This window comes from Ammodytes marinus (genome assembly GCF_949987685.1).
Source record: "Ammodytes marinus genome assembly, chromosome: 1".
Lineage (NCBI taxonomy): Eukaryota > Metazoa > Chordata > Actinopteri > Uranoscopiformes > Ammodytidae > Ammodytes > Ammodytes marinus.
In genome coordinates this window covers 13,101,353-13,128,546 of record NC_137230.1, presented here as the reverse complement: position 1 = coordinate 13,128,546, position 27,194 = coordinate 13,101,353, and the positions used below count along the sequence as shown (strand labels likewise).

At 41.9% G+C, this 27,194-nt stretch overlaps 1 protein-coding gene across 1 annotated transcript; it reads left to right on the top strand.

Annotated features, from left to right (window-relative positions):
* The first annotated feature begins 7,266 nt into the window (after nt 1-7,266).
* fam120b (family with sequence similarity 120 member B) lies at nt 7,267-26,305 on the top strand. Its single transcript, XM_080027506.1, has 15 exons — nt 7,267-7,308; nt 7,679-7,816; nt 8,513-8,703; nt 8,950-9,083; nt 10,591-10,713; nt 10,855-11,046; nt 11,277-11,547; nt 11,640-11,859; nt 12,174-12,269; nt 12,862-13,034; nt 14,854-14,946; nt 20,382-20,588; nt 21,270-21,408; nt 25,002-25,221; nt 25,326-26,305. The coding sequence occupies exons 2-15, from the start codon at nt 7,681-7,683 to the stop codon at nt 25,354-25,356; spliced, it is 2,226 nt and encodes a 741-aa protein (XP_079883632.1). The 5' UTR covers nt 7,267-7,308; nt 7,679-7,680; the 3' UTR covers nt 25,357-26,305.
* Nucleotides 26,306-27,194: the final 889 nt, after the last annotated feature.

The following is a 27,194-nucleotide window of genomic DNA, read 5'->3' as shown; positions in this document are numbered from 1 at the left end:
TCACTCGCGTGGCTGTCATTAAGGGACTTTGTGCGGAGAGGGAGGGGGAGGAGGATGAGGAGGAGGAGGGGTGGCATGGAGGGAGTGAAGTTTTTTTTCTTTGTGCTTTCAGCTGTATGGTAATTGGGGCGGCAGCACCTGCTCTCCCACAATAATACAACACCAGAGAGAGAGAGAGAGAGAGAGAGAGAGAGAGAGAGAGAGAGAGAGAGAGAGAGAGAGAGCATGGCTGGTAGCTTTAACAGTAGTTTTATATGTTCGATAATAATATATCTCGAATCCTACAATAGCAAGAGATAGAAGTCCATAGACTACACACATCCATCCTGGCGTTCTCAGTATACGCTTGAATGGGAACACTGACTCTCTTCACATGGACCCACTGTCTCATTTGCATATCTGTATCTCCACAAAAATGTGGGGAAGAATTCACACTTGTTGCCAGGATGTTTTTATGAGCTAAGCTTATCCTTTGGCTGTGAAGTAACCGAAGATTCTAGTAAAATGCCATGAATGTTGTCCAACCTTTCATCAATCTTAAACAGATGCCAGAATTAAATCCTTCACTTTGCCAGTGATTCATTGAAGGTGTTGTCAGTGATTTTGGAGAATGCGTATTGTCAAAATCACTTTTTCTTAAAATCATTGTTTGTATCCTGTACTTACTGTACTACTACAAACATTGACTACAAACATTCTCCAGAATTGCTGTCTCCACCGTCAATGCGTACAGGTGAACTTTCTATGATGCTGTAAATGATGAATTAACCACTGAATACACCTGTGTTGTGTGATATGTAATCATGCAACCGGGAATTTCACCATTGGAATAAAGTTATCTATTTATCTACCTATTAGGGGTGTAACAAATTACACGTATTCGTACCAAACCATACCGTACCACAATATCTAATTATGGCGTGAATAGGGTCAATATGACGTAAATAGGCCATATGTACAGTACAGGCTTGTTTTGACCGCAGTGCAGAAGTTGCAGTAGTATTTCATATATTGAAGACCTTGGTTGTTTGCTCCGGATTTTTTTTTATACTTTAAAAGAATGCTGCACTTGCACTTTTATTTGATTTGTTCTATCCATCTATCTATCTATCTATCAATCTATCTATCTATCTATCTATCTATCTATCTATCTATCTATCTATCTATCTATCTATCTATCTATCTATCTATCTATCTATCTATCTATCTATCTATCTATCTATCTATCTATCTATCTATCTATCTATCTATCTATCTATCTATCTATCTATCTATCTATCTATCTATCTATCTATCTATCTATCTATCTATCTATCTATCTATCTATCTATCTATCTATCTATCTATCTATCTATCTATCTATCTTCACAAAAAGGAAATGGGTGGGAGGGGAGTTAACTGATTTGGTTTTGCTGCCACACTTGTCAATCAACTCAATCTTTATAACACAACTCAACAAAGATCCACAAATGGCCCTCCTCTCTGAATGATTTCTTTACTAATGCGCTGGAGCAGGTATGAAACCCCCTTTGTAACAAGTCCTACTGCAGAGAAGGCCTAATATGCAGAGCTCTAATGTTTACACATATGAGCACACAAACACACGTATTGGGTGGATGAGGGAGGGGGAGGTGTCTTAAAGCTGTAGAGCGTATCTTCTGTCGCCTCCATGAGAAATGCTGAGTAATGACAAAAACACTGTTGGCGAAGGTAGGCCTTCGGTGATCACGCATGGATGTCTATTCCTTCGGCTGTATGTCCAGGTATTTTCATAGCAATAGAATCAACAACTGAAATATTTCGTGGGCGCTTCCTGAGGTCCTGCGCCAGTGTCAGGGGGCGACACCAGTTTGTGAACACTGCTACACTGAGAAAAAAAGAGGGAGTTTTGTGGAGCAGATAGGACTTATCAATTTTGTGTCAACTCATTTGACCATGGCTTGAATGTAACCAAAATGTATTTATACGCAAAGTTACGCACTATAGCTTTAATTAACATCTCTAATTGAAGCTACAGCACAGAATCACTACTTCTTTGCTCGGCTGTTGTCCCCAAAACACAATCTGCAACTAACTCATCCCGATGGACTCCTGCTGCCTCTCATGACAGCGCATTGAGTGCTGTTGCATGGCTGTGTGTCTTGTCTCACCGTTGCATAAGTCTGATGACCCTGTTCGGCTATAATTCCCTCTGGGGCTGTGTATGGATAGCCTAAGTGAGAAGAAGCCTATGTCTAATGTGGTTGTGTGTCCCTGATGTGCTCTTTACACCCTTTGAGGCTGATTGAAGGGCCTTTAACCTTAAGCTTTAACACTATTATCCTTGCCTGCCACAGCCTTTCCAGATACCCGTATGTGTGTTTAGCTATGGGACGCTGCTCCGAGCTGCTCATTTTATTTAACCAGTTGATTTCAGCCCCCTCCTCAATGGCATACAATGCTCCTATGTGGCATGGCGTAAAATCCCTCTCTTGAAGCCTTTTATTTACACTCATCTCGACTTTCAGAGGTCCCCGGGTGCTCTCACTCTCTCTCTATACCTCTCAGTATTAGGCCACTATACTATCAGTCATTCATCACCATGACTTGGCACACATTTTCCGATTATGCAAGCAAAGCATGACTGGTGAGATGGTGAGAAGTTACCCCACCCCCTTTTTCACCTAGCCTAATTCATGCCAGGAGATTCTCTTAATTGTGTCTTATAAGGAAACAGCAGAAAGTAAAAAACTCCCACCATCTGATTCCTCTGTTTGTGTTTGTTTGTTTGTGTGTGTGTGTGTGTGTGTGTGTGTGTGTGTGTGTGTGTGTGTGTGTGTGTGTGTGTGTGTGTGTGTGTGTGTGTGTGTGTGTGTGTGTGTGTGTGTGTGTGTGTGTGTGTGTGTGTGTGTGTGTGTGTGTGTGTGAGGTTCAAAAACTGTTTAACTGGAGGTCGATTGTTTAAGTGGAGTGCTTCCCTATTGTCTATGCGTGTACGTGTAACCGCGTGTGCGCGCGTGAGTGGTTCCACGCGTGTGCGTGTGAGAGAGAGAGAGAGAGACCAGGAGCTCTGTGACACGCAGGGGGACAACAAAGGAAGAGGTCTCGCGCCCCGCCGCCCATTCATCCCTTTCTCTCGCGAAGTAATTCCCATTGATTCTTATTGAACGGCGAGTCGCGAGCCCCTCGGGGGAGAAACCGTGTGATTTGTGAAGGGTCGCGAGGACAAGACACGCCCCTCCTCGATCCCGGCCATCTGCTCACCAAACACCACAACACCAACTCAACTACCAAATGGCTTCCCTCATCTCCACCTTACTATATACTCTCTTCATTTCGTCTTTTATATCAACTGATTTCCTTCAGAACTGTGCCTATCTGTTTCCCCCATCTATCATTTCACTTACTCAATCTCTTCCTTCTTTATTCATTCCTCTGGCCTCTGGTTAACAGGCCAAATGCCTTTGTAGGTGAAAATACTAGTTGCTTGATGGGTTCCTGGGCCAAATCAGTGGAGGCATGCAAGGGGTATGAGGTGGCCATATGGCCTGTGTGCATGTGTGTGTGTGTGTGTGTGTGTGTGTGTGTGTGTGTGTGTGTGTGTGTGTGTGTGTGTGTGTATGTGTGCGTGCGTGCCAAGACTTGGATGGATGGCCATCGTGGGAACCTCCACAATATTGCCATCACACCAATTGCCATCACACCCGCACCCGCACACACACACACACACACCATTGCACATAGCTTGGCAGTCTTTGGTCTGGTCAGTTATAGAAATCACAGCCTGCACAGGGACCCTGCGTCATTCAATTTGAGCCAGAACAAATGTAACTCCTTCGATGCCTGCTTCCCACGTGTACTGGCGCTGACTGAGATATTTAATTTGCGCCCTGGCTGAAAGGGTTTAAGGACGGCTGAATAGAGACCAGTATTCAATTGGACAAATTCCCGTGCTGCTATGTTATTTCATTAGTCTGACTCAATGCGTTTGATTATGCATGTGTGTTCCATCACATTGTGTTGGAATGTGTAGAGATAGATAGATAGATAGATAGATAGATAGATAGATAGATAGATAGATAGATAGATAGATAGATAGATAGATAGATAGATAGATAGATAGATAGATAGATAGATAGATAGATAGATAGATAGATAGATAGATAGATAGATAGATAGATAGATAGATAGATAGATAGATAGATAGATAGTCAGACAGGTGCTGTGGTGTGGCAATGCTCTTTCCAGTTCTGATTTCAATGATAAAGGGAGACAGCGGTGTGGCCAGGCTGCAACCTTGATGGATAAGACTCCCCCAGCCACAGCCACAGTGTGATGTCTGAAAGCTGAGAGCCTTGTGGGTCCCCTCCCCATCGAAGAGACAAAGACCTGAGGACGCCTACCTACCGTCCCAGTCAGGAATGTAGCAACTCACACCACCTGTTAGTGGTGTTAGTGCTGTAAAGTGCCACAAACCCACCTGCGTTACTCAAATGTTCTTAACGTTGTTCAATTTGACCTTTTCAACTTCCACAAGTTCAGCATTTTTTCCATCACTTCGACATCACATTATGTGCTTGATCCTTAACACTGCTCGATCCTTAACTTTGATCAAATTTGGAGCTGAAACAATTAGTCGATCAATCAATTAACAACTGTTTTGATAATCATCTAAGATATTTTTCAAGCATAACTTCTAGACGCCACTTCGTTTCACTATCTCTAAATCATGGATTTGGTGTTTTTCTTTGTCTTTTTGTGATATTAAATAGATTTGTTTTTGCATGTCTGAAATGAACAATTCGTCATTTTGTTGAGAAAGCGATCTACTTATAGATTTATTTTGTTGCAGTCCTGATACTAATTGAAGATACTTAGTTGTATGGCTATTATCTGTACACTGAATGTAACATTTACAGATGTTCGTCAACATTGTTTTACATGTTAACCTGTAATTTATGGTCAAAAACCTAGAGTTTTGGATAAGACTTTAAATAACCCTGTGTAGTGTTGAAAAGTGCTTGGTTCTAAAACATGAGCTTTAAATGACTAAACTAATTCTGTTCATGTATCATATTTGTGATGACGAGGACCCGGCTTTCAAGGCATGCTTCACCACTAATGTCTTTGTTTGATGTTTAATGAACTTAAAACAAGCAAACAAACAAATCACTGCATTTTGAACACATCGCACACTCCCTGCTCCCTGAGATCCCTGCCCTGTGGCTCCCCCACAGGGGTCCTTGGCCTTTAGTTTGAGCAGCAGTGGCCTCCAGCAGCAGGATTAGCCAGGCCAGCTGCCCACGGAGACCCCCTGGACCCTGGACGCTGACACCAGGCCTGACCCCAGGGTAGTTACTATCAGGGACACTGAGGGGATTTGGACAGCACTTGCTGTGTGTGTTTGTGTGTGTGTGTGTGTGTGTGTGTGTGTGTGTGTGTGTGTGTGTGTGTGTGTGTGTGTGTGTGTGTGTGTGTGTGTGTGGTTTTGATTCAGCAGTTGGACAACTGTTGAGCCAGTACAGATTTGTGCAGCGGTGTTCTTTGTGCGTGTGTGTGCGTGCTCTTGTATGGTCAATTCTTTCCGGGGGTTAACTGCTGATCCAGTACAAATGGGAGGTGTTGGGGGGTAGGGCTGAGGGCAGTCGTGTGCTCCTGGAACATCTGCCTCTGTTTCTCCTGAGTCAAGCTTTGGTCAGGAGTGGGGAGGAGCAGAGTGGGGGGGGGGGGGGGGCTCAATGGGGAGGAGATCGATGAGGAGAAGGAAGAGTCAGTGTAGGCGGAGGAGGAAGTTGAAAGGATCCAACGTGAATAGGCAACAACAGAACCCAAACACTAGCCTGCTGAAATGGGATGCAGGATTATATAAACCCCTTCCCACCTCTGGTCCTTTGTGTTCAAATATAGAGGATATGTGCAGGCACATGAATATAAAGCACGTGTGTATGTGTGTTTGTGTATATGTATGCATGGTGCTGTGCATGTTTTTTCATGGGCTGAAACGAACATGTGCAGATTGTGTAAAACCCAGTAAACCCTGGGAAAGTAAAGAGTAACCTGTCTCTGTGCAACTGTTCAGTCCTTCTGAGCAGGCTTTGTCCAAATAACTGCTGAGTGACCCTCTTGTCTGCACTTCATTTTAGACTAAACCATTGTTAACAGCATTAACGGTGGAGAAGAACATAAAGTTGCCCAATTGGAAAGGTAAATATCTGTTATCCATTTAGCACTTGCTCAATGTGTTGACAGATCACTCCACTCATGCAACAATGTTCTTCAGCATGTATCACCAACAATAACTCAATGTGCTTGTGTATGTTATAGAACTTTTGTCATCTGTTTTCTCCTCCAAATCCTCAGTTTTATCTTGTGGATGATGAAATTCCATGAAGCTCTTCAGCTCAATAGTTGAAGAGGACATGAATATGTACTTCAGGTGAGAGAATAAGAGATAGGGCAGCTGTTAATTCAACACCTGCATAGATGAATAGTGTTTTACATATGGCCCTATAGACTTGTAATGTAAACAAGGGTCATTAAGAATGCACAAACAAGGCACAAACCATCAGATATATGTTGGGTCTAAAACTAAAAATGCCTATAGTGGTCCTCGTGAGTCCAGGGTGGGCAGATTTACAGCACAGCACCACCCTACTTTCAAGATCAGTTGAGTGGGAGGGGTGGATTCTCCTCCCAGTCCACTGAGCATCTGGCTGAGGAACGACAGATGCTGACAGCTGGACAGACATCCAGCATATGCCCCTCTCTTTATTCCTGCTTCACTCACAACAATAGGCCGGAGTAGAGAAGGGACGGGGGTACTTTGAGTTGAGAAGGTGGACCTAATAGGTTGTGACTCCAGAATAGATCCCCCATTCTCCAGGAGAGCCTGGAGAGCAATTAGCCTGTCTCTGATCCTAGCCCGGGGAGTTATTATGGGAGGACTAAGCCCACAAAACCTCAATGGTCCATTGTCATTCATGCCACATCAAGATGTTTATTTTTTCATCACAGCAGCAGAACAATGAAGAACCTACATCAGCCGTGCAATCTGTGTTTCACGGATACGTTTTATTTGTATCTATAGGCATACATAGGCCTATTCTATATCTTCTATATTTTAAATCATTACTTAGGCCTAGACCTAGACAGACACACTACATGGCTAGCGCTACATTGTTTCTCCTGGTGAGCCGTGGACCTCGCGCCGAGCACGTGGGCTTTGTTTTGCAACGTGATGACGCCACGCGTAGCTCATAGGAAGTCATTTGAATTTACACAAAGTAAACACAACACGGACATGCTGCTCGTGTGCACCAATATTTTGCAGTAAGTTTGTGTTTTGCGAAGTAAAATAAGGCGGTAAACGTCTTCACATGCATACTTTAGTACAAGACGAGTCGGGTTTTGAGGGCAGGGAACGTGGCAGCATTGGAATAAATGAATTTAGCAACTGGAAGCTAAGCTAAATGTTAGCATTCAAGCAAGCCCATTGATCTTTGAATTGAATAACCCTGGCGAGTGGTCACACTGTGTTTGTTGAAGTGGAGCCAAAACTGCCTCACACACTTAAACACTTCGAGTATAAGATGTTTCGAGCACGTGACATAATAGTGTCACCCAATAAACTAGCACCACTGGCACTTCGAAAGTAGCCCATCCAATGATGCCACTCTGTGTCTCTGTTCCTTCTCTGTAGTAATGGGCGTGAAAGGTCTTCAGTCTTTTATGGAGCTCTGCTGTCCAGAAACCTGTGTGACTGTGAACCTGAGAGACATGGCCACACAACATGTTGCCAAAGCCCAGCAAGGCTGCACGACCGCAGCTGACACTAACAGTTGAGTTTATGTCACAGTGCAACACGTTTGACAGTATAGGGGGTGTTCTTGAAATTGATTTAGTAAGGGGAGTTGATGGGGATATACAGTAAGTGCAGAAGTAAGTATTTAAAATGTATTACTGCAGCAACTTTTATACCAAAGTTACAAAGGTTCACATAGAATACTACCCCATGAAGAACAACACGTGTGTCAGGAAAAGACCAAGTATAGAAACATAAAATCAGTGAGGAGGAAAGTGTTCTGCTACATCAGTGTAAGTATACAGTACACACCTGTCCACAGTAGTTTCAGGTCATGTAATAACAATGTCACTGTGGGTGGTTGCAACCATACATCCACTTACATGATTACTAAGCGTTCCGTCTTGTGGTATTAGTAATTGATTGAAACATTAATAATAGTTGTGGTATATAAAAATAGGATCATTTTCGGTGATTGTCTCGTTTGCTGTACGGGTCATTTATGATCATCAAAGGAAAAATGTGACTATTTCAGAAACATTTCAAGGTTCCTCATAGGAGTTTTAAAGTAATACATGAGGTGATTTCAGTGGAGCACAACAGTGTGGTTAATGGAGTTCTATTGAACTATTGAATGATTGTCTAGAGTGCATCTTTTCTCAGGGGGGAGGGGGGGGTTTAGCATGCAGATCTGCTCGCTATTACATTTGTGTTTTTATCACTCTCATTTAGGCCCCACACTCATTGTGGATGGTATGGCCTGCCTGCGCCACTGGTATTCATGTAAGGACTGGGTGTGTGGGGGGCAGTGGAGGGAGTACATGGATGTGTTGAAATGCTGGGTGGAGGCTTTCACCTCAGCGGGCATCAGACTGGTCTTCTTCTTTGACGGGGTGGTGGAAGAGAAGAAGAGACAAGAGTGGGTGAGAAAAAAACACTGCTGAAATATTTTCTCTTAGAAATGATGTTTTAAAGACTGTCAATCTACTTCTGTTCTTTTGTTCCAGTTTATTCACTGATTGTTTTTCTCTAGCACTATAGTGTAGAATGTTGATAATGACATAGTATTTAAAACACATAAGCCTGATGTATTCGAAAGCTCTGATATTGAACTCAACTGATGTAGACAGTTTTCAAACCTCTTGTGTTCAAATCTCTCTTGTCTTCAGGTGAGGAGAAGACGCAGAGTGAACGGGGACGTTTCTAAAATGTTTCGTCACATAAAGGCACGTGGAGAGCAGCCTGGAAGAAACCTCTTTTGTCTGCCTTCTGGTCTGGCAACATTCACACGCTTTGCTCTCAGGTCGGCATTTACCAGGCTGGTAACGATGCACTAGCCCTCTTGTAGATAATACTGTATATATACGCAGACCCGTCGCCAGACCTCAGTCTTAAGGGGGGCATATGGAATGCATAGGGGGGCACAATTATTATTAGCCTACAGTACGTATATTTATAATAGTCCTATACTCTATTCGCGCAGCACGTAATCATCACGTTAAACTAACCAACAGCGGTAGCCTATAGCCTACAACATCAGTCCTCATAATGTAAAGCAATACATTACATAGAAGCAATGTTATGAATATCCATAAAACACTTGACTATTCAACATATTAGATGTAGCCTAACACCAGACGCATATCTCAAACATTGCATTTTAAAGCAGTCAACAGAGGGATATGCATTGCCATTATACACACACACACACACACACACACACACACACACACACACACACACACACACACACACACACACGGTAGCCTACTTTGAGTGGAGGCAGGGCTGCTCTCTCCAGTCCCTTCTATCAGTACAGCGGGAGGCGGCGTTTCTCCGAGCTCAACCTCCTCATCAACATATCTTTCGGCCTCCGGGTTCAAAGCAGCCAGTGCGCCAATGAGCTCGCTACTGCGCTCTCCAAAACGCGCATCCATCTCTCCTTGCACAGCATCAATAACACTGTAAAATACTCTTGAACTCAGTCTTTTCGTCTATGTCACTTTGTGACGGACCAACTGTTTCCTCAACTGCAAATCCGCGGAGTTTCTTGTAAATTGTGCGTCTTCTCGGCCGGTCTCCGGCACAGCCTCGCCCTCGATGGCCGTGGCTGGAGGAGCGCAGAGTTCCCACAGTGCAAAACTGTGGCTTCACGCAATCAGAAGTGTCACCGCGCTGAACGAGTCCATAATTTCGGCTTGTAGTAGTCTGTTGTGCGGCTCGAAAAGTGACAACAGTTTGACGATCCGATTTGGCAGAGGAGACTGTTGGTGGGCTTTTCAACCATTACCGAATATCGATTATGATGAACTAGAAATGAAATAGTAAGCCGGCGAAAACTCATCCAGCTTCACTTTCAAAAATGCGCGGTAACTGTTGAGCGGCTGCATTGAAGTAGTTACGTAGCCTTACTTTCTTTTCAGTAAGGCCGTGATAGGCTGTTGCAGTGTAGATAGACTCCCATCAATCAAACAAAATCACACCATTGTTAATTTATATTTTGAACGTTTTGATGATAAAGAATGCAACATTAGTATTTATCAACACAAAATTAGCTACTATGATAGTATAAAATAAAAATGAAAGTATTTTTTTTTGGAGAGATCTGTGCCCCAAGTGGGGGGGCACAAGCATTTCTGGGGGCGGGCCCGGCCCCCTATGGCCCGCCCATAGCGACGGGTATGTATATACGCTGTGATAGTTAAGTTAATAAAGTATTGAAAAAGACTGCATCAGGGGAAGGTCTGATATCTGATGATGAGACTTGTTATTTGGGTTTATGGTGGAATTATTGTTTCTGTTGCATGCAGGTCATTGGGTCAGGAAGTGGTTTGCTCAGTGCAGGAGGCCGACTATGAGATTGCCAGCTATGCTCGTCAGCATAGCAGTATGGGCATTCTGGGACAGGACACGGATTTCATTATATACGACAGGTTTTGTTAGAAATATGTTGTTATTCATTTGGAATCTGTTGTATTTTAAAAAATTGCTTTTTCAAAATTTGCTGTCAAAGTTAATTTGATTGAAAACATGGCTAAACTGATCTGAACAATGCAGTTTTGTCTTTTACAAAGTGCCCCCTACTTGTCTGTGGCAAAGCTGCGGATAGACAGGCTCACCACAGTCCTGTACGACCGACAGAGGCTCTGCAGGAGCATTGGATTGGCCGTTACCCAGCTGCCACTGCTGGCCTGTCTCCTGGGTAACGATGTGGTGTCAGAGGAACACATGCAGCACATCAGGAACAACGCCATGGCAGCATACAGGTGTCCTGTCCGGGGTTGTATTTTGGGGCTGTGTTCTATATTGATGTAAATATTAAAACTGCATGTTCTTATCCCTTTCCAATTAATTGTCCCCTTTCGTTTTGACTACATTTAGTTCTAAGAACATGAATAGGGGATTCTATCATTCATGTTTATGACGGTGATACAATTCAGTTAAAGTTAAGATAAGGATATTACTGTTACATGACAAAAAAAATTTTTTTTCCCAGGATGAACCATCCCGCAGCGCACTCTGGTGCTCCTCAGGGGGAAAAGGTGCTGGCTGTATCCCACCTTGTGAGCTCATTGTGGGGCGGAGAGAAGGAGAAGACTGGGCTCATCCCTCAGTCTCTGAATCTGTCGGCTCCTCAAAGAGAGCTTCTGAAGAGGGGAATAAGCGCCTACTTACTGCCTGGACAGGAAGCTCTTCAGTGGGGTGACATCTCTGCACTTCCCTCTTCCCCTGCCTTTGAGAAACGTGTTAGCTCAGACATACTAAAGGTATGTTCTGCATTTCATTCAGTTTTTTTCATGAAAGCACCAAAAGCCACATTTGCTTATTATTAAGTTTTATTTTCTGTGTTTCCCCCCAGGCCTGCAGAGAGAAGCATGTAACAGCAGAAGGATACATGGTTTACGGTGTCGTGTGTGAGGGGGTCATTGAATGTAGCAACACTCTGGAGGATGAGGAGGACTTCCAATTACTGCCTCAGGCCCTCGTCTACAAGCCCTGCAGACAACACATCTATGGGCTTCTTCTGCTCCACGGCCAAGTCAACTTGCTTTTTGGGTCATTTAAGGTTACACATGTAGGTAAGGCCTTATTTCCCACGGGGGAAGAAGAGACATAAGTAATGTAGGTAAGGTCAGAAAAGCCCATACCCAAGCCTGCAGTCACACATCAGCAAGAACAAATGCACATGTAAAGTTAGACAGCCGCAACTTTCAGAGGAGAGGCCATTGTACACCAACAATGCAAACTGTGCATAGACACATGGATAGACACATCATGTAAAAACACATCAGGAGAAAGACATCCTCAGCAGTGGAGTCTGTAAATGTATTCCTTGATAAAATATAGATACAGTATAGCTCTAACTTTGGCTTATTTGTGTGTTTTTCCCAAGGCAGCGCTGTCGACCTTCCAGCAATCAGGGAATGGTTTGTCTATCCTGGAAACCCTCTACAGGAACCCGACATGGTCCACCCAGTCAGCCTCCCAAGTACTGCAGCTGCTGCTTCTCTTTATATATTGATTTCTGTATTCTCGGTTTAAAGGCATAATCTGATTTCAATGTTACCAGTGCAAGTTAAACCTCCTACGAGGATTTTTTAAAATGGTGTTAATGAAACAATCTTATTTTTCCTCTGATTGCGGTAAATTACCTGTAACAACAAATGAGACCATCAGTGAAAACAACTCTATTTCTTTGCACGGGTCCGATTTTCCCCGAGAACTTAGACAAAATGATTTACGACAGACAGGGACACTGGTACATCCTGTGTTTATGATCGGTTCTAAATCAAAGTTTGCTTTGCTTCACCATCATCATGTTACCCTTATTAATCTACATAGTCACATATTAAAGACATTGTCTCATTGGATGCATCCTGCAGTCTTTCTCTTTCTCTCTCCCTCTCTCTCGCTCTCTCTCTCTCTTTCCCTCCCTTTCTAAACAAATGCACGCACCAACGGCACACGCTTAGGTGCTGGTTTCTTTAAAACACTACCACTCTTGCCCAAAAAGAATCAACAAAAACGAATTGTTCCTCGTAGCTACTTTACTTAATTATTTTCTCTGTCCGAATGTGCAGGTGGTCAGCCCAGTCTGGACTTGTTATGGTTCGGCAGCGGTCCTGAAGTGTCGGCTCTGCGCCTGGCCTCCTTCTTTTCAATATTTGACTGCCAGGAGTTGTCAGAGTTGTACGGAGCTATTGAGGACTCTCTCCTGACTGCTCTCTGCCTGGTCACATACATAGCCCTACAGGTATGCATCAATTGTCTCTTGTTTCTTTGATAGTATTCAGTCGGTTAAGACAACACAGCCGTGACAAAGAAAAAAGAGCTTCAAATAAAATAATGTCTGTGTCTATTGAACACAAGTCCAATTCATTAAACAGGAAAAAGTGGAAACACTTTGTCTATGTATTCAAAAGGGAAACTGAAAATCCCAATCAAAGACTTGTACATGCAATCAAATTATTTCATTTGACTTATCTACTCTCATACAGTATCTTATAAATTGTGTGACTGTATCAGTAATTATATGTATACAAATAATCATATAATGTGTACGAGTGATGAAGCAACACATGGTGATTTAGGTCAACAGAAAATGAAAGAACAAATACATTTGATGACGCAAGTCATCTTTTCACTTGGGATTTACATCAATAACATATACAGCAGTTATTCTGCTCTCTTGTCGGCTTGTGATTTGAAGTCAAACATCGTGTGTTGACGGTCTGTGCTGTGTTGTTTTGCCATGGCTTGATGGCTGTTGCGATCACACACTGAGTGCCCAGTTTAGCCACAGACACTGGTCTTTGTAACTCCATCTCTTGCGTCAACAACTGCTCTGATAACCACCCAGGGGCTTTGAATATCTTAAGAGCCTTTTTCTTAAATCAACTGACCACAATTGTGCTCTTATTTTGGTTGTGAATTCTTAAACTGCAAACATTTGTGCTGTTTATAATACTGTTGTAATGCTTTGTTTTTCAATTTGAATTACTCCAAACACTGTGATCGCTTTTCTCTCATTTGTGTTTTTGGTTTTGTACATTTCTCATTGACATCATCTGATATAGCCTTAACTCAAAAGAGGTTGTAAGATCCCATCACCTGGATGAATGTGCATGCGTCATTTTGCAGAAGCTAAACACAAATTATACTGCAGATTCACCTATCAACTGAAGGCCTTTGTGCTTTAAATCGGCTTTAACTCGCTCTTTAATGCGTTCATAACAAGTGTCTTCAGTGAAATTAATCTCAAATGCCTGCTTGCTTATTTCAAAATATTGCTAAGATTTAAACATCTTTTTTTGTCACAATGTATTAAACAGTTTCTGCACAGTATTCATCAGTACAAAACGTATGTGAAACGTGTATTTTTTCTTAAAATAGAGTGTTATCTTATCATTTTGTAGTGCTATTACATTGTCGAACCTACGGTTGGCAGTACGAAAAAATAATTGCAGCAGTATCTTTTAAATTCCTCACTTTTTTTCCTCTCCAAAACCTGGTGCCTGTCCCGGCTAAATACAGTTCATCATCTCTTATTGTCTTTTTGTATGATATATACATCAATTTGGCCTTTAATTCATCAGTTTCCTCCTGTTACTTAAATATATAAAGATCAACTGGCAGCCGTCCATACACAGACAGATTTTTGGGACAACAGACAGACGGATGCTGACACTTGGAGCCAACCATTTGAAATGGATGTCTAACTCACAGAGACTGAAGAGCAGCTTGTTAGATGGCTAGACAAGTTGAGTAGACAGGCTGACAGACAACAGTAGCCGTTGTCTGATCACCGCTGCATTCACATTCTCTTGTCACTCATCTATTTAAATAGCTTCAGGGTTTGTTTGTTTTGTACACACAATTGGGCCGCCTCATTTTCTGCATTCAGCATTGTTTCTTTCTCTTGTTGAGTTGTTGCACAGAGAGCAGAAAAAGACCCACAAAGAAGACACACTGGGATGTGATTGAATTGGCCAACCATATATTTAATCCTCTGTACGGACGTGTGTGTGTGTGTGTGTGTGTGTGTTTGTCTTTGTCTTTGTCTTTGTATTCAGGTACAAACCTTGTCTCAAGAGGACGTGGATGCTTACCTGAGTCAGGCTGTGTGTCTGAGACTAAAATGCCCTCGGGAGCTTCAACAGATCAAGGTCAGTTACAAGCACAACACACACATATGCTGTGTATTAAGTCTAAAAATTGTCACGTTTTTTTATAATAGTTTTTGATATTATTCCCACGCACCCTAAAGTTGTTGACTTTTCCTAGTACAAGAAGACAATGTCCCTGCAGCTTACAGTAAACAAGGATCTTTTGTGGCAAACAGAGCTTAGAAAATGTTTACAGTCGTAGATGGTGAAGACCAGAATCCCCCCCCCACCCCACCATTTCCATATTTTATTAATTTATTTTTTTGAACAATAAAAAACTAACATAATGAATACACCTATAGTTGTCGATGGTTAATGATATTATCGCTGTCAGAGCTCTACTAACTGTTGTTAAAAGTGGAAATCTACGAACTGTTTTCCACTTGTTATGGCTGACGTTAGAATGATGGGAAATCCACTTCCAGCCCTTTCTTCTTTATGGAGGAAACTAGAGCCAAACAATGACTTACAGCTTGTATAAAAAACGTCACTGTCATCATAGTCTTTTAAATGATTACTGGTGCTGTATTAGAGCACACACTGCCAGTGCCTACATATGTTGGCAGAAACATGAAAGTCTGACTGAGCACAGCAGCAGTTTCGACGCCCAGCGATTAGAATTTGTTAAGACGTAAAAAGGAATTAATACCTGTTATTTTCTATCAAGTAAAAGTGCTGAACACTCCGTTTCCAGTTCCATAAATGTGAGGATTTGCTTATTAGCTCCAATAATTTAATATATTTTTTAAATGAACTGTTGAGCGGACAAAACAGTTCATTTGAAGACGTCACCTTAGGCTTGAGGAACTTGCGATGTGCCTCTCACAGAGTTTAGTGAGCTTTGTGGATCTGACTCTTGAGTTCTCTCAGATCACAAGAAACAGTTGGGCTTTTTTCATTCTCTGGGGAATGGCCGTGCTGTTTGCTGCCTTGTTGTAGCCCCATTTATTTTTACTGCTTAATTACCGTACTTGTGTCTAGTAATTTGTATTTTTGCTGCTCGTCTGTTTTCTACACAATAATTAGGGCTGGGCGTTGATTTAAATATGCTGTCTGGGAGAAGTTCAGATCTGCGGGAAGGGGGTTAACGGAGTGACTACTGTATGGATTAACAACAAACTAAAACTAAATATATAGAAAGTACTCTCGTAAACACAAAGAAGTGGGATCACCTGCAGATATTTGATTGTCTTTGCATTTGCGTGTGCCCTTTAAGGTATGTATTATATGGGAAATATAATGGGAATATTGTGTGTGCATGAGTGTGTTTGAAAATAAATCATATCTGTGAGTATGTGTTTAGGGGAAAGGGGTTGTGGGTCGGTTTTTAGATGCGTCGGTTTCATTGCAACATTCCTCCCCATGGATGATTGTGGTGTGTGTGTGCGCCCGTGTGTGTGTTTGTGTGTGTGTGTGTGTGTGTGTGTGTGTGTGTGTGTGTGTGTGTGTGTGTGTGTGTGTGTGTGTGTGAGAGAAAGAGAGCGTGTGCTGGCGACAGCCGCCTGTCTGTCCTTGCTGACGCTCACCACATGGAGCTATTTACACCAAGCACACTCCGCCCCGCTGGACACACGCAGACACACACACACACACACACACACACAACAGTTTCAGTCTTTGTCCTTCACTCACTCTGTGTGTTCTCATATTCTTCTATTTCTTCTTTTTACACTCGACCACTTTCTCTTTTTCTGCTTCTCTTCATGTTCCCCTTTATCTCTTGTTTCTCTCTCTCTTTGTGTGCGCCTTCAGGCTTTTGTGTCTCAGTCCAGTGGTTCATTGTCTTCAGAAGGTGAAGCTGTGTTTGACTGGAAGCAGGTGGCAGGCAGGGCTGTGTGTGTGCGTGCGCGCGTGTGTGTGTGTGTGTGCGTGTGTGCGTGTGCGTGCGTGCATGCGTGCGTGCGTGTGTGTGTGTGTCTGTACGTAATCACTGTTATCAGGGGACAGGTGAGAGCAGACACACAAACACACACACACACACACACACACACACACACACACACACACACAGAACATCTGCCTGCTGTCGTTCCAGTCAGCTTGCTCTCAACTTCTTCATCTCCTTCTCCTTTATTGCCCCCCCCCCCCCTTCGGTTTCTTCTTTCGCTCCTCTATCTGGTTCTGACTTGTATGGTCTCTGTCAGCAAACAACATAACCTTCCATCTGTTTTCACCTGCAGTCTGTTAACTCAAACATAGACACAACTAAAACATCTGTTGAAATGATCTGTGGATTGTATTGGTTTTTCTTTTAGCCTCTATTCCAAATGAGATGAGAGATTAGATGTCATCTTTATAGACTTCTTTATCAAATTGTGCTCCATGTGAATTAATTGTATAATTGTATTATTAATGACTTGCTAACACCTTTTTGCCTTTAAGTTGTGGAACTTCATATAAATATTTAATCAAAACACTTTTTAATATATCAATGCATCAAAATGTGTCATGTAGGTACTGCACTATTTTAATTTAATATTAGTGCGAGATTTTGTTGGCTGGATAGATAGATAGATAGATAGATAGATAGACAGACAGACAGACAGACAGACAGACAGACAGACAGACAGACAGACAGATATATATATAGATAGATAGATAGATAGCTTTTTTTCTATTTTTATTATTATTATTTTTTTGTTTATTTGACAGGGACAGTGCATATTAATAAACATTTCTGTAAATATGCCAGTCCTTGGCCAGATGTAACAATAGGCTCCCTAAAAAGCAAATAAGCAAATAACAGAAAGAGTTAAAAAATATATATATAAAAGCAACAGATAAAACATTAATTATAACCACATACAAGTATTCAGTAGTTCAAGCTTTAAAATACATAAAGCATGCAGGACAAACACAAATTAAAAAGGTAAACTAGGACTGTGTTAGACATCGAGGCAGTAGCCCACCAAAGCAGACAGTACATGCACAACAAACAAACAAAACGGCGACATGACAATAGTACATGAAGCAGCACAAGAGAGACATAGAACGAGCTACACAAAAGCATACAAACAAGCAAGCAAAGTAAGTTTCAAGACGCAGGACAAATTCACAGACACGCTGATACAAAGAGGCATGAGCAGGCGGGTCAAGTTTAGTGCTGGCAGGACATATTATCAATGAGCCACTGTTTCAGATTAGAACTAAATGACCGATATGTGTTTAGGTCTCTGATACATGTTGGGCTGACTGACTAGAGGCACTTTTCCTAAATGGAATAATGCAGTCCCCTTTCGTGACTCCTCTTGTGATCCGATGTTGGTTTGTTCTAATAGTTGCAAATTCTCTAAGTGGAGGAGGGGCCATGCCATGTATGATTTTGTAAAAGAGACATGCATTTGTGCTTAATCATGTTTTGCCAGCTCAGTAGATTATGTTTTCTTAAAATTGCACAGTGATGGAATTGCCTTGGTTTTTTGTCCAGAACTTTCAGTGTTATAAACATTAGAGCTCTGCATATTAGGCCTGCTCTACAGTAGGACTTGTTACAAAGGGGGTTTCATACCTGCTCCAGCGCATTAGTAAAGAAATCATTCAGAGAGGAGGGCCATTTGTGGATCTTTGTTGAGTTGTGTTATAAAGATTGAGTTGATTGACAAGTGTGGCAGCAAAACCCAATCAGTTAACTCCCCTTCATAGGGACAAGCATAGATAGATGGATGGATGGTGGTCTATAGATAGATAGATAGATAGATAGATAGATAGATAGATAGATAGATAGATAGATAGATAGATAGATAGATAGATAGATAGATAGATAGATAGATAGATAGATAGATAGATAGATAGATGGATAGATAGTAATGACTGGGGGGGGGGGTTTGGGACACAGGTGCGGACCCAGGGGTGTCTGAAAGTTATCCCCGGAGGGATAAACACTAAATCGCAAAAGCGACTACAGGGAAGGGGAGAAAACAAAAATGCACAGAGCTGTAAAGGGCCACACAGGCTACCTTTTAACCCTTCCATGCTCATTTAAAATAATCACACTTTCACACCTAAGCACATTTTTGTGAAGGGGCCACACAGGCTACCTTTTAATATAACAAACTAAAGCAACAACTAAACCACCACTGCCAAGCAGCTGAAAGCATACACAAGTAAAACAGTTTGCTTAGCAACACACAGAGAGCACTCAGAGACAACCTCTCACTACCTCTTAAGGTGAGACAATGAGCAGCACAGAGCACTGGGGTCCCAGGGCATATATAACCTCTTCACACCTGGGTTCAATCAGCCAATCAGTGAGAGAATCACCGGCCTGAAATATTTTGTGTCCTCACATAGGTAGATAGATTGATAGATGGATAGATGGATGGATGGATGGATAGATAGAGTGGGTGGTCTCAGTTGTATATAATTGGTTGATTTATGTGTCAGGATTGAGCAGTTGGGGAACACAAATTATTTTAGCAGCTGTGAGCACAATTTTAAGTAATTTGTTCCGGGCGGTGACACTAAAGCTTACTGAAGAAACAGATGTCTCTTTACTGCAGGCGGGTTTCCATGACGCTACAGTACAGGAAGACTTTTGTGTTGTGTTGATCGACACTAAAGTTGTTATGGAAACCTCAACCTCTGTTTCTCAATTTAGTTACAATGAACAAGATTGATTTAAAGTGAATCATAATGCCAATGTGTTTAAGGTTTTTACTTTTTTTATTTGAGCTGAAGGTACTAACAACAGAATGTAAACATTAGGGGTGGGAATCTCTTGGCACCTCACAATTCGATTCCGATTCAGAGGTCAACGATTCGATTCAAAATCGATTATCAATGCATCCCGATGCATTTTTTTTTACGTACATACCCTTGTGTGATTTTCAAAAATATATTTATATACACATCTGAGTTTGCTACTCAGAGTTTGCTAATCACTTCCTACTTTTGTGATGATCATTAAATACAATCAACAGATGAATTGCCTTCTCTAATATTGTATTAGAGAAAAAGCTTTTCTTGTCACAAATATGACTTTCTTGTCACAAATATGACTTTCTATGACCAGTGCAATAATCAATGCAGCTTGTATTTCAACACAATATGGAAGTGTAAAAAATAAACCGATTCACTTTAATTTTCATTCTACTCTTGTAAATCATGTTTCTATAGGATTTCTATTCTATCATTTTCTATGTCATTTCATCCCATTGTGCAAAAAGTATGGCTTGGAATTCAGCTCTCTTACAAAAACGTAAACAGACACAAAGCCAGTGCAGGTCATATGGGTTTACTGCTCTCTGCCCTTTTGTCACCACTTTTAACAACTCGCACTTGTGTGGTGTGCATGCGCAGTTTTTTTAATTTTTTTATAAATCGATTATTAACTTTTCTGAATCGATTTGGAATCGTTCGAGAGAGAATCGCGATACATCGTAGAATCGATTATTTTTCCCACCCCTAGTAAACATATTGTTCCCCTTCACTTTCAGCTATCTTTCCTTTGCAGTCGTGCAGTGCAGCTGGGATCCCTGTACGTGCGAGGGCTGAGCCACCTGCTGGGTGCTAACTGTGCCAGTGGCTGCCCGCTGCCCAGCGCTGCCCTGATGCCCTGGCACAGCTTTGATGGAAGGCTGTTCCACTCCAAGTACCTGCTGGCACATAGTGGCGCAGAAGAAACTGTGTTACTGGAGAGCAATGTGAGTAAAGAAATAAAAAGGATGTGTGTGTGTGTGTGTGTGTGTGTGTGTGTGTGTGTGTGTGTGTGTGTGTGTGTGTGTGTGTGTGTGTGTGTGTGTGTGTGTGTGTGTGTGTGTGTGTGTGTGTGTGTGTGTGTGTGTGTGTGTGTGTGTGTGTGTGTTTTACCTTGTGGAAAGTCAGTGCAGTCACTATAAGGAGTAGTAGAATTCAGCCTTGTATTGTTGCAGAGGGGGCCAGAAGAAAAATACTTTACTCCCCCAAAATATAAACGCTAACCTCAATCCTAAATATCCCTTAAATTGTATGCTAAACTGAGATTTTTTTCCACAACTTTAATTTACCCCCAGAAAGCCCTTTATTTTTGTATCACAAATGTCAATTTAGCGTACACTTGAACGGATATTGAGATTTAGGTTAGCATTCATATATGTGAAGAAAAACATGTTTTTATTCCGGCACCTCTGCAACAATACAAGGCTGGCTCCCTCAAACTTCTTAAAAATATACTGCACTGACCCCCATCTCCATACGGTAACACATTTAATATGCTTAGGTTCCCCATACAATCCCACTTCAAAAATACTGAACTATCCCTTTAAGGAGAAGAAAAAGATTTCTTCTTCTGCAATGTTTAATTCATGTTAAATTCAAAGTGTATTATTGCCTGCCTCTCTCTCCAGTCGTCCTGTTTGTCTCTCTTTCTCCGTCTGAGAGACACACTCACTGAAGCCTGCGGGAGGCGAGGCAGAGTCTTGCAGTCCAGACCCAATGCACCACAACATAGTCATAGAAGCTCACCAGGATCCAGACACACAGGAGGTGGGACATATCGCTGACTGACATGTATTTAGAGATACACACTACACCTACATTTCAGATCCATCTTCAAGGATTTTTAAACACAACCAAGGAATATTCTCAAGCAATCAAATGAGACAGAGTTTCTGAATTTATAAAAGATATTTAACACCTTGTTTGTAGTTTTTTTCAAAACTCACTCTGCCTGTGAATGTTAGTTGAGTTTTGATTTGATGAAACAAAATGATGCTGCCATTCTGGCCGGGACTCTTTGGCAAAACAAAAAAACAGTTTTTATTCTTGAGACTATCCTGGTTAAATAAAGGTCAGTTAGAAAAAAACATTTTGACCTGAACTGAGAAATATTGAAGTGTCTCAAAGGCGCCCTTGCATGCCATGCAACCATAATGGCTGGGGACCTTTGTCACGTCCCTCTTTCTCTTACGTTTCCTCTCTTTCCAAAAAAAATGGTCGAAAATACCCTGTAACAAACATTTAAGAATTGATGTCATGATGTGTGTATTATTTTTTAAAGCTCCAGCAGTTCAGTTCTTATGTTTTGGAGGGAGTCTTTGTCTCTCCAACAAAGAACTCAAGAGTTCAACTTTCGTGATATAAGAAACACGCTGTAGCTTGTCTGAAATACTCCTGGAGCCAAACAGCATATTAATCTGACAGTTCATCTGTGGTTGTAGTTCTTTGGTGCCCTTCAAAGAACCACATTACCCAGAGGGCCGTGTTATAACGAGCTCCATGTGTGCCTGTGGCCTTAACGCATACCACCATGTGCGTGCACACACACACAGGCACACGGGCACGCTTGGATCCGAGACTTGCTTTGTCAGTGAGCGAGTAATGGTAGGTTACTGTTTATAGGCTGAGAGAGCTCTATTTTAAGACACACAACAAGTCTAACTGATTACAGACTTCACTCTTCTGTCTCCCCCTCTTTTTGTTCCCCTTCCCCTCAGTCATTCCCCTCTGTCCAACTCTCCATCTTTTTATTTTTCTTTACCCGGTCCTTGTTTCCTTTACTTATTTCTCAGTGCTTTCTGCTGTATGTAAAGCCTTCACAGCCTATCCAGCCTATTATACACACATTGACTCTATTACACCCATCATGCTTTGTTTTATGCTGGAATAAGAAGAAAAAGAACAATTGCTTTATTCATCCCCATGGGGAAATTCAGTTTAATTCACTCTATTGCTACTTTTAATACATACACAGATCAATGGATAATAGAGCGATGCCAGATAGCATAGCAGTTAGGAGGTAGTGCCCAGGAGATAAACTGGCACCTCTCTAGCTCCAAGTGACTGGTCTGTGGCTTGTCTGTGAGTGATGCTCTTTGCTGTAAGCAGACTTTTATTGGAGCTCCCTGTTGGTATAAGACTCAGCAGACAGCTCAGCAGTAGCTTATGAAATGTGAACCTGTAGTTTCTATTCAACCCTCTGACTTATAAACCTTTCGAGAGCGTTTGTCTGCGCGCCGTCGCGTTGGCGCAGGGTCTACAAATTGCGCCGAACTGTCTGCCTTTTGCCCAAGTCAACCCTTGTGGGTCTCATGAGGATGTTTCTGGTTTTATAGATGGAAGGCTACACACTCTTTATACCTCAGTGTTTCATTCCTGCCAGACGCAGACACTGATCATTACTACAGAACTGTGGGGATACGGAGTGAGTGTGTGTGTGCGTGAGAGTAGTGGTGGCGCTATGTGGTATCGTTGAGGGCCTGGTTTGGTTTTTGTTTGGAATCGGGCCTGATGTTTAGTCTCCTCAGCAAATATCTCCTCTGCCCGCCTGCCCTTGCAATTACACTCTGACAGTCAATCCAGCAAAAGCTGCTCTCCCACGTTTCTTCAGTTTACTTCTGTCCAAAAAGACAAAAAGAAAGTTAATGGAAACGACCTTGTTTTCTTGCTCTGGGTGAGAGTGGAGATGTACCTCTGCTCTTTAACACACATTAACTCTCCTCTCACATAGGAATATCTCCCCTTATCTCCAATCTCTAACCTTATTTGTCTCCCCTTTTTTGGTTTTGGCCTGACTCACTCTGTGAAACTGAACCTTTTTCAAAAGAAATGCCGACCACAGAAATCGACTTTGAAAAGGATTTGGTGCTTGTGGCCTGACTGACACATCCACTTATGCATGGCTTGCTTTCATGCTCCTTTTTTCCCCATGTTGACACCCAGTGAGTGGATTGATGGTAGGATGGCGGCCTGATTTGGCCCTAGCAGGCTTTCGGCTCTCTCTTTGGCAAGGTCTGAAGTTGGACTTGGTGTTTCATTTCAGTCACTTTGTAATTGGCTTAAAGTTCTGCCACATCTGTCAGAGCTTCTTAAGTGCAAAATATGTCACAAGCTCTTTTGAAAGATAGATTATGGGGTAGAGAAACATGTTGCCTTTTCTGTCAGTTAATCTATTTCATAACCAACAGAAGAGCAAAGGTCACAGACTAACATGAAGACAAAACAATGTTTCATCTTAGTTGGGTTTTTTATTTGTTAGATGACAGTTGACATGGAGATCTGTAGTATTCAGCCTCAAGGAATGTTTTTCTTTTTTTGGAATATTTTGGCTTTCAAAACTGGTGGCATTTGTCAGAATCCGTGAGTGTGTATGCATTTTCTTCTGTTCTGTGGGTAGCCTTGAAATAATTGTGGACAGACTTTAAATGCAAATTGTGTGTTTGTGTGTGTTATTATCATACAATAAGGGGCCTTTGACCAAGGTTGAATAAGATTGTAGAATTCAAGTTGGTGCTGAAGTATGAACAAAGTCAAACTCAACATATCACTCTTCTATTTCCAGATGCGCAAAGGAATGAAAACAGCTCAAATCTATGTGTGTGTGATAGCCACTGTTTCAGTTCACTGTCACTGTTCATATCAGAATCACTTATGGCTGCAGCAGCTGTTTATAGCAAACAATCCCTTATAAGCCCACTGTACACCATCAGCAGCAGACATAGTGGAGCATTTAGCAGCTAAAAAGTAAGATATCGCCTTCAGGAGTTGGTAGAGAGGATGAAACAGGTTTGTGGTGTTGCCCTTCTAAGCTGACATGTGTCTTCGGCACAGTTCACAGTACACGCTGCTCTGTTTCTTGTCGGATTGTAAAAAGCCAAAATCTCTCCAAACTACTGAAGTTGAGCCACCTTCATTTCTTTTTGTGGACACTGGCTTTGTCCTGCTTGCTGCTGCTAATTGGCACTGTGTTTTTCCTTTTCTTTCTTAGGAATTGTCGCTCAGTTTGCCGCTATTTTTATTCCGCTGTTTTTATTCCGCTCCAACCAGAAGCCCATCAACCTAGCCTACCTCTATTCATACAACAGGATTGGCTATCAGTCTTCTTTTTTCTGTTTAATGGCAGATGGTTACTAGCCTTCTCCCAGTGTATGATATCACCAATATCAAGCCAATATTCAAACAGGAAAATTATACAACAGCATAACCATGTTTCACCTATCTGTGGGGAGGCAAGAAAAATTATATCGAGATACTTTCAATTATTGTTTTATCACCCAGCCCTAATGTGAACATTGTTTTCACACACAGATAGACAATTCTCCCCAACTGTTTCCTTTACATATTGCATTTCTCACTTGCAGCAGGTCGTGAGAGCTGGAGGGAGAGAGGGGAGGCAGCAGGAGGAGAATGGGGGGAAAGAGAAGAACATGAAAACAGAGCGTGGGGGAGAGGAGGTGGGATGAGAGGAGGCCATTCTCGTCCTAACTGGCCTGATGCGGGACCACCGAATACGAGCTGTCACCAAACACAGGCCAGAGGTGGACGTTACCGCAGCAGAGGGAGACACCGGCTGGCTCCAAGGTATAGCACTGAAACACTCACTATATGGATGTTCCTTTTGTACTCTTATTGTAACATCTGCTCCTATCTGGTCTATAACGTGGCGTTTCACCATCTCCTCTCAGATGGACACAGCCTCCTGCACCAGGAACATAAGGCCGCGTTCAAGTTTCCCACTTCCCAGTCGGAAAATTTCAACTGGAACACCCCCCTGAAGTCGGAATTTCCTACTTGGAAACTCTCCAACCCAGAGTTCATCATTCAACACTGGCTCAGCTCAGCACATTGACAACAGTCAACACTTTAATAATATAACATTTTGAGCTCTTCTGTATTATTTGTGTCACATTAAATCACCTGTACACATGGCACTGCTCATTTTGTCTATGTAGCTGTGTTGCTTGCTACCGTATTTGTATGCACATAATACAACAAAAAGCGTTTGTTAACTTGTATTGCTAACAATGATAATGGTCAATGGTAATTCCTGAAGGCAAACGTTAGCGAGGCGATTGCTAAATGCTTTCTTGTAATTTCCACTTGTACTATGGAACGCAGTCAAGTCAGATGTGACGTCACTCCCAGTTTCCAACCTCCGATTGGAAAAGGTAAACCGAATGCAGCATAACGTCAGCCTGGACAGAGAGGAGAGAAGGATTAGAGGAGTTAAGAGGATGGGAAAGGACGTGATGAAAGAAGTCAAGGAATCAAATTTCTCTCAACAAACTGATTCGTCAATTGCCCGTCAGGAATGTTTGTGTAAAGGTTGTGGTAGGTGGAGAGATGTGGGATCAAGAGGCAGAGGCACAATGAGGTATAGGTATAGAGATGAGGTATAGAGATGAGGAATACATCATTTAATTTGGCAGTTAAACCCCAGAATATGTATTGTTGTGTCTAAAATAATCATGTTGTCATTCCTTTAAAGTCAATCATCTTAAAGCCTCTCCTTTATCTTCAGGCCACTCATCTGTCCTACTGTGACCACTGAGCAAACAAACACAGAAAGGAGCCACTTCAAACATGCACTGAGAGGCTGATTAATGATTAATCCTCAAGCCTGTTTTTACCTCTTATCTCTTAACAATACAAGGAGAAAAGATCTTAAAAGCTGTGTATCCAGTGGCAAAATTCTTTCATAGGAATGGTTTTAACTAGAGAAACAGTAATGCCGGTATCCAATATCGGCTGATCTAGGGGCATCGTGGAGGGTTGAGTTTCTCTATTTTTGAATCTGTCTGGGATTCAAAAATAGTCTGTGATGGACAGAAAAATGGTTTGTATCTAAAAGTGTTTGTCTACAAATAAATTGTCCTTCTGGATTAAATCTAAAATGTGAAAGGCCTTGCCCATTCATTACAACACAGGAAAAGTCTGCATAAATGGTATAATTATAATAATATATTTTTCACAATTATCCAATAATTCTAATTCTTGTGGGAATTCTCTAATGATACGAACATTTTCTCTTAATGCCAACAAATCTTTTCTTTTTTGAGCAACCTTGCCTATACTGTAGTTTACTCCTCAACTATCTTTGAAGTAAAGTAGACCTAAACATGACCGATATTCTTGTCCTAAAAAATCCCAAATTTTTACAACTCATTTTAAAACATCATCCACTGCTCTCTCTCTCTCTTTACTACTGCTTGTCATTTGTGGCTTTAAATAATTTTCCCAAGTCCCACTCTGTGACGTTGACATTGATATAGGATTGAGTGTGTGAGGATCAAACTGCGGTGTGGCGTCTGTATGTATGTCTGTGTGTTGGGTTGATGAGGAATGTACAACGTGTACGGTCAGTCAGTCTTCCTGTAGCACCATGAGCGTCGTTAAACCCTGACAGAGAGGAAAAGGATGCAGAGAAAGTTCCACAGCATGAGTGCTCTCATTCCCGTGTGTGTGTGTGTGTGTGTGTCTGTAAGCAGAGACTACATTTCTCAACAAATGGAAGGAAACAAATGAGGGGAAATCAGAGTGTTGATACAGTGATG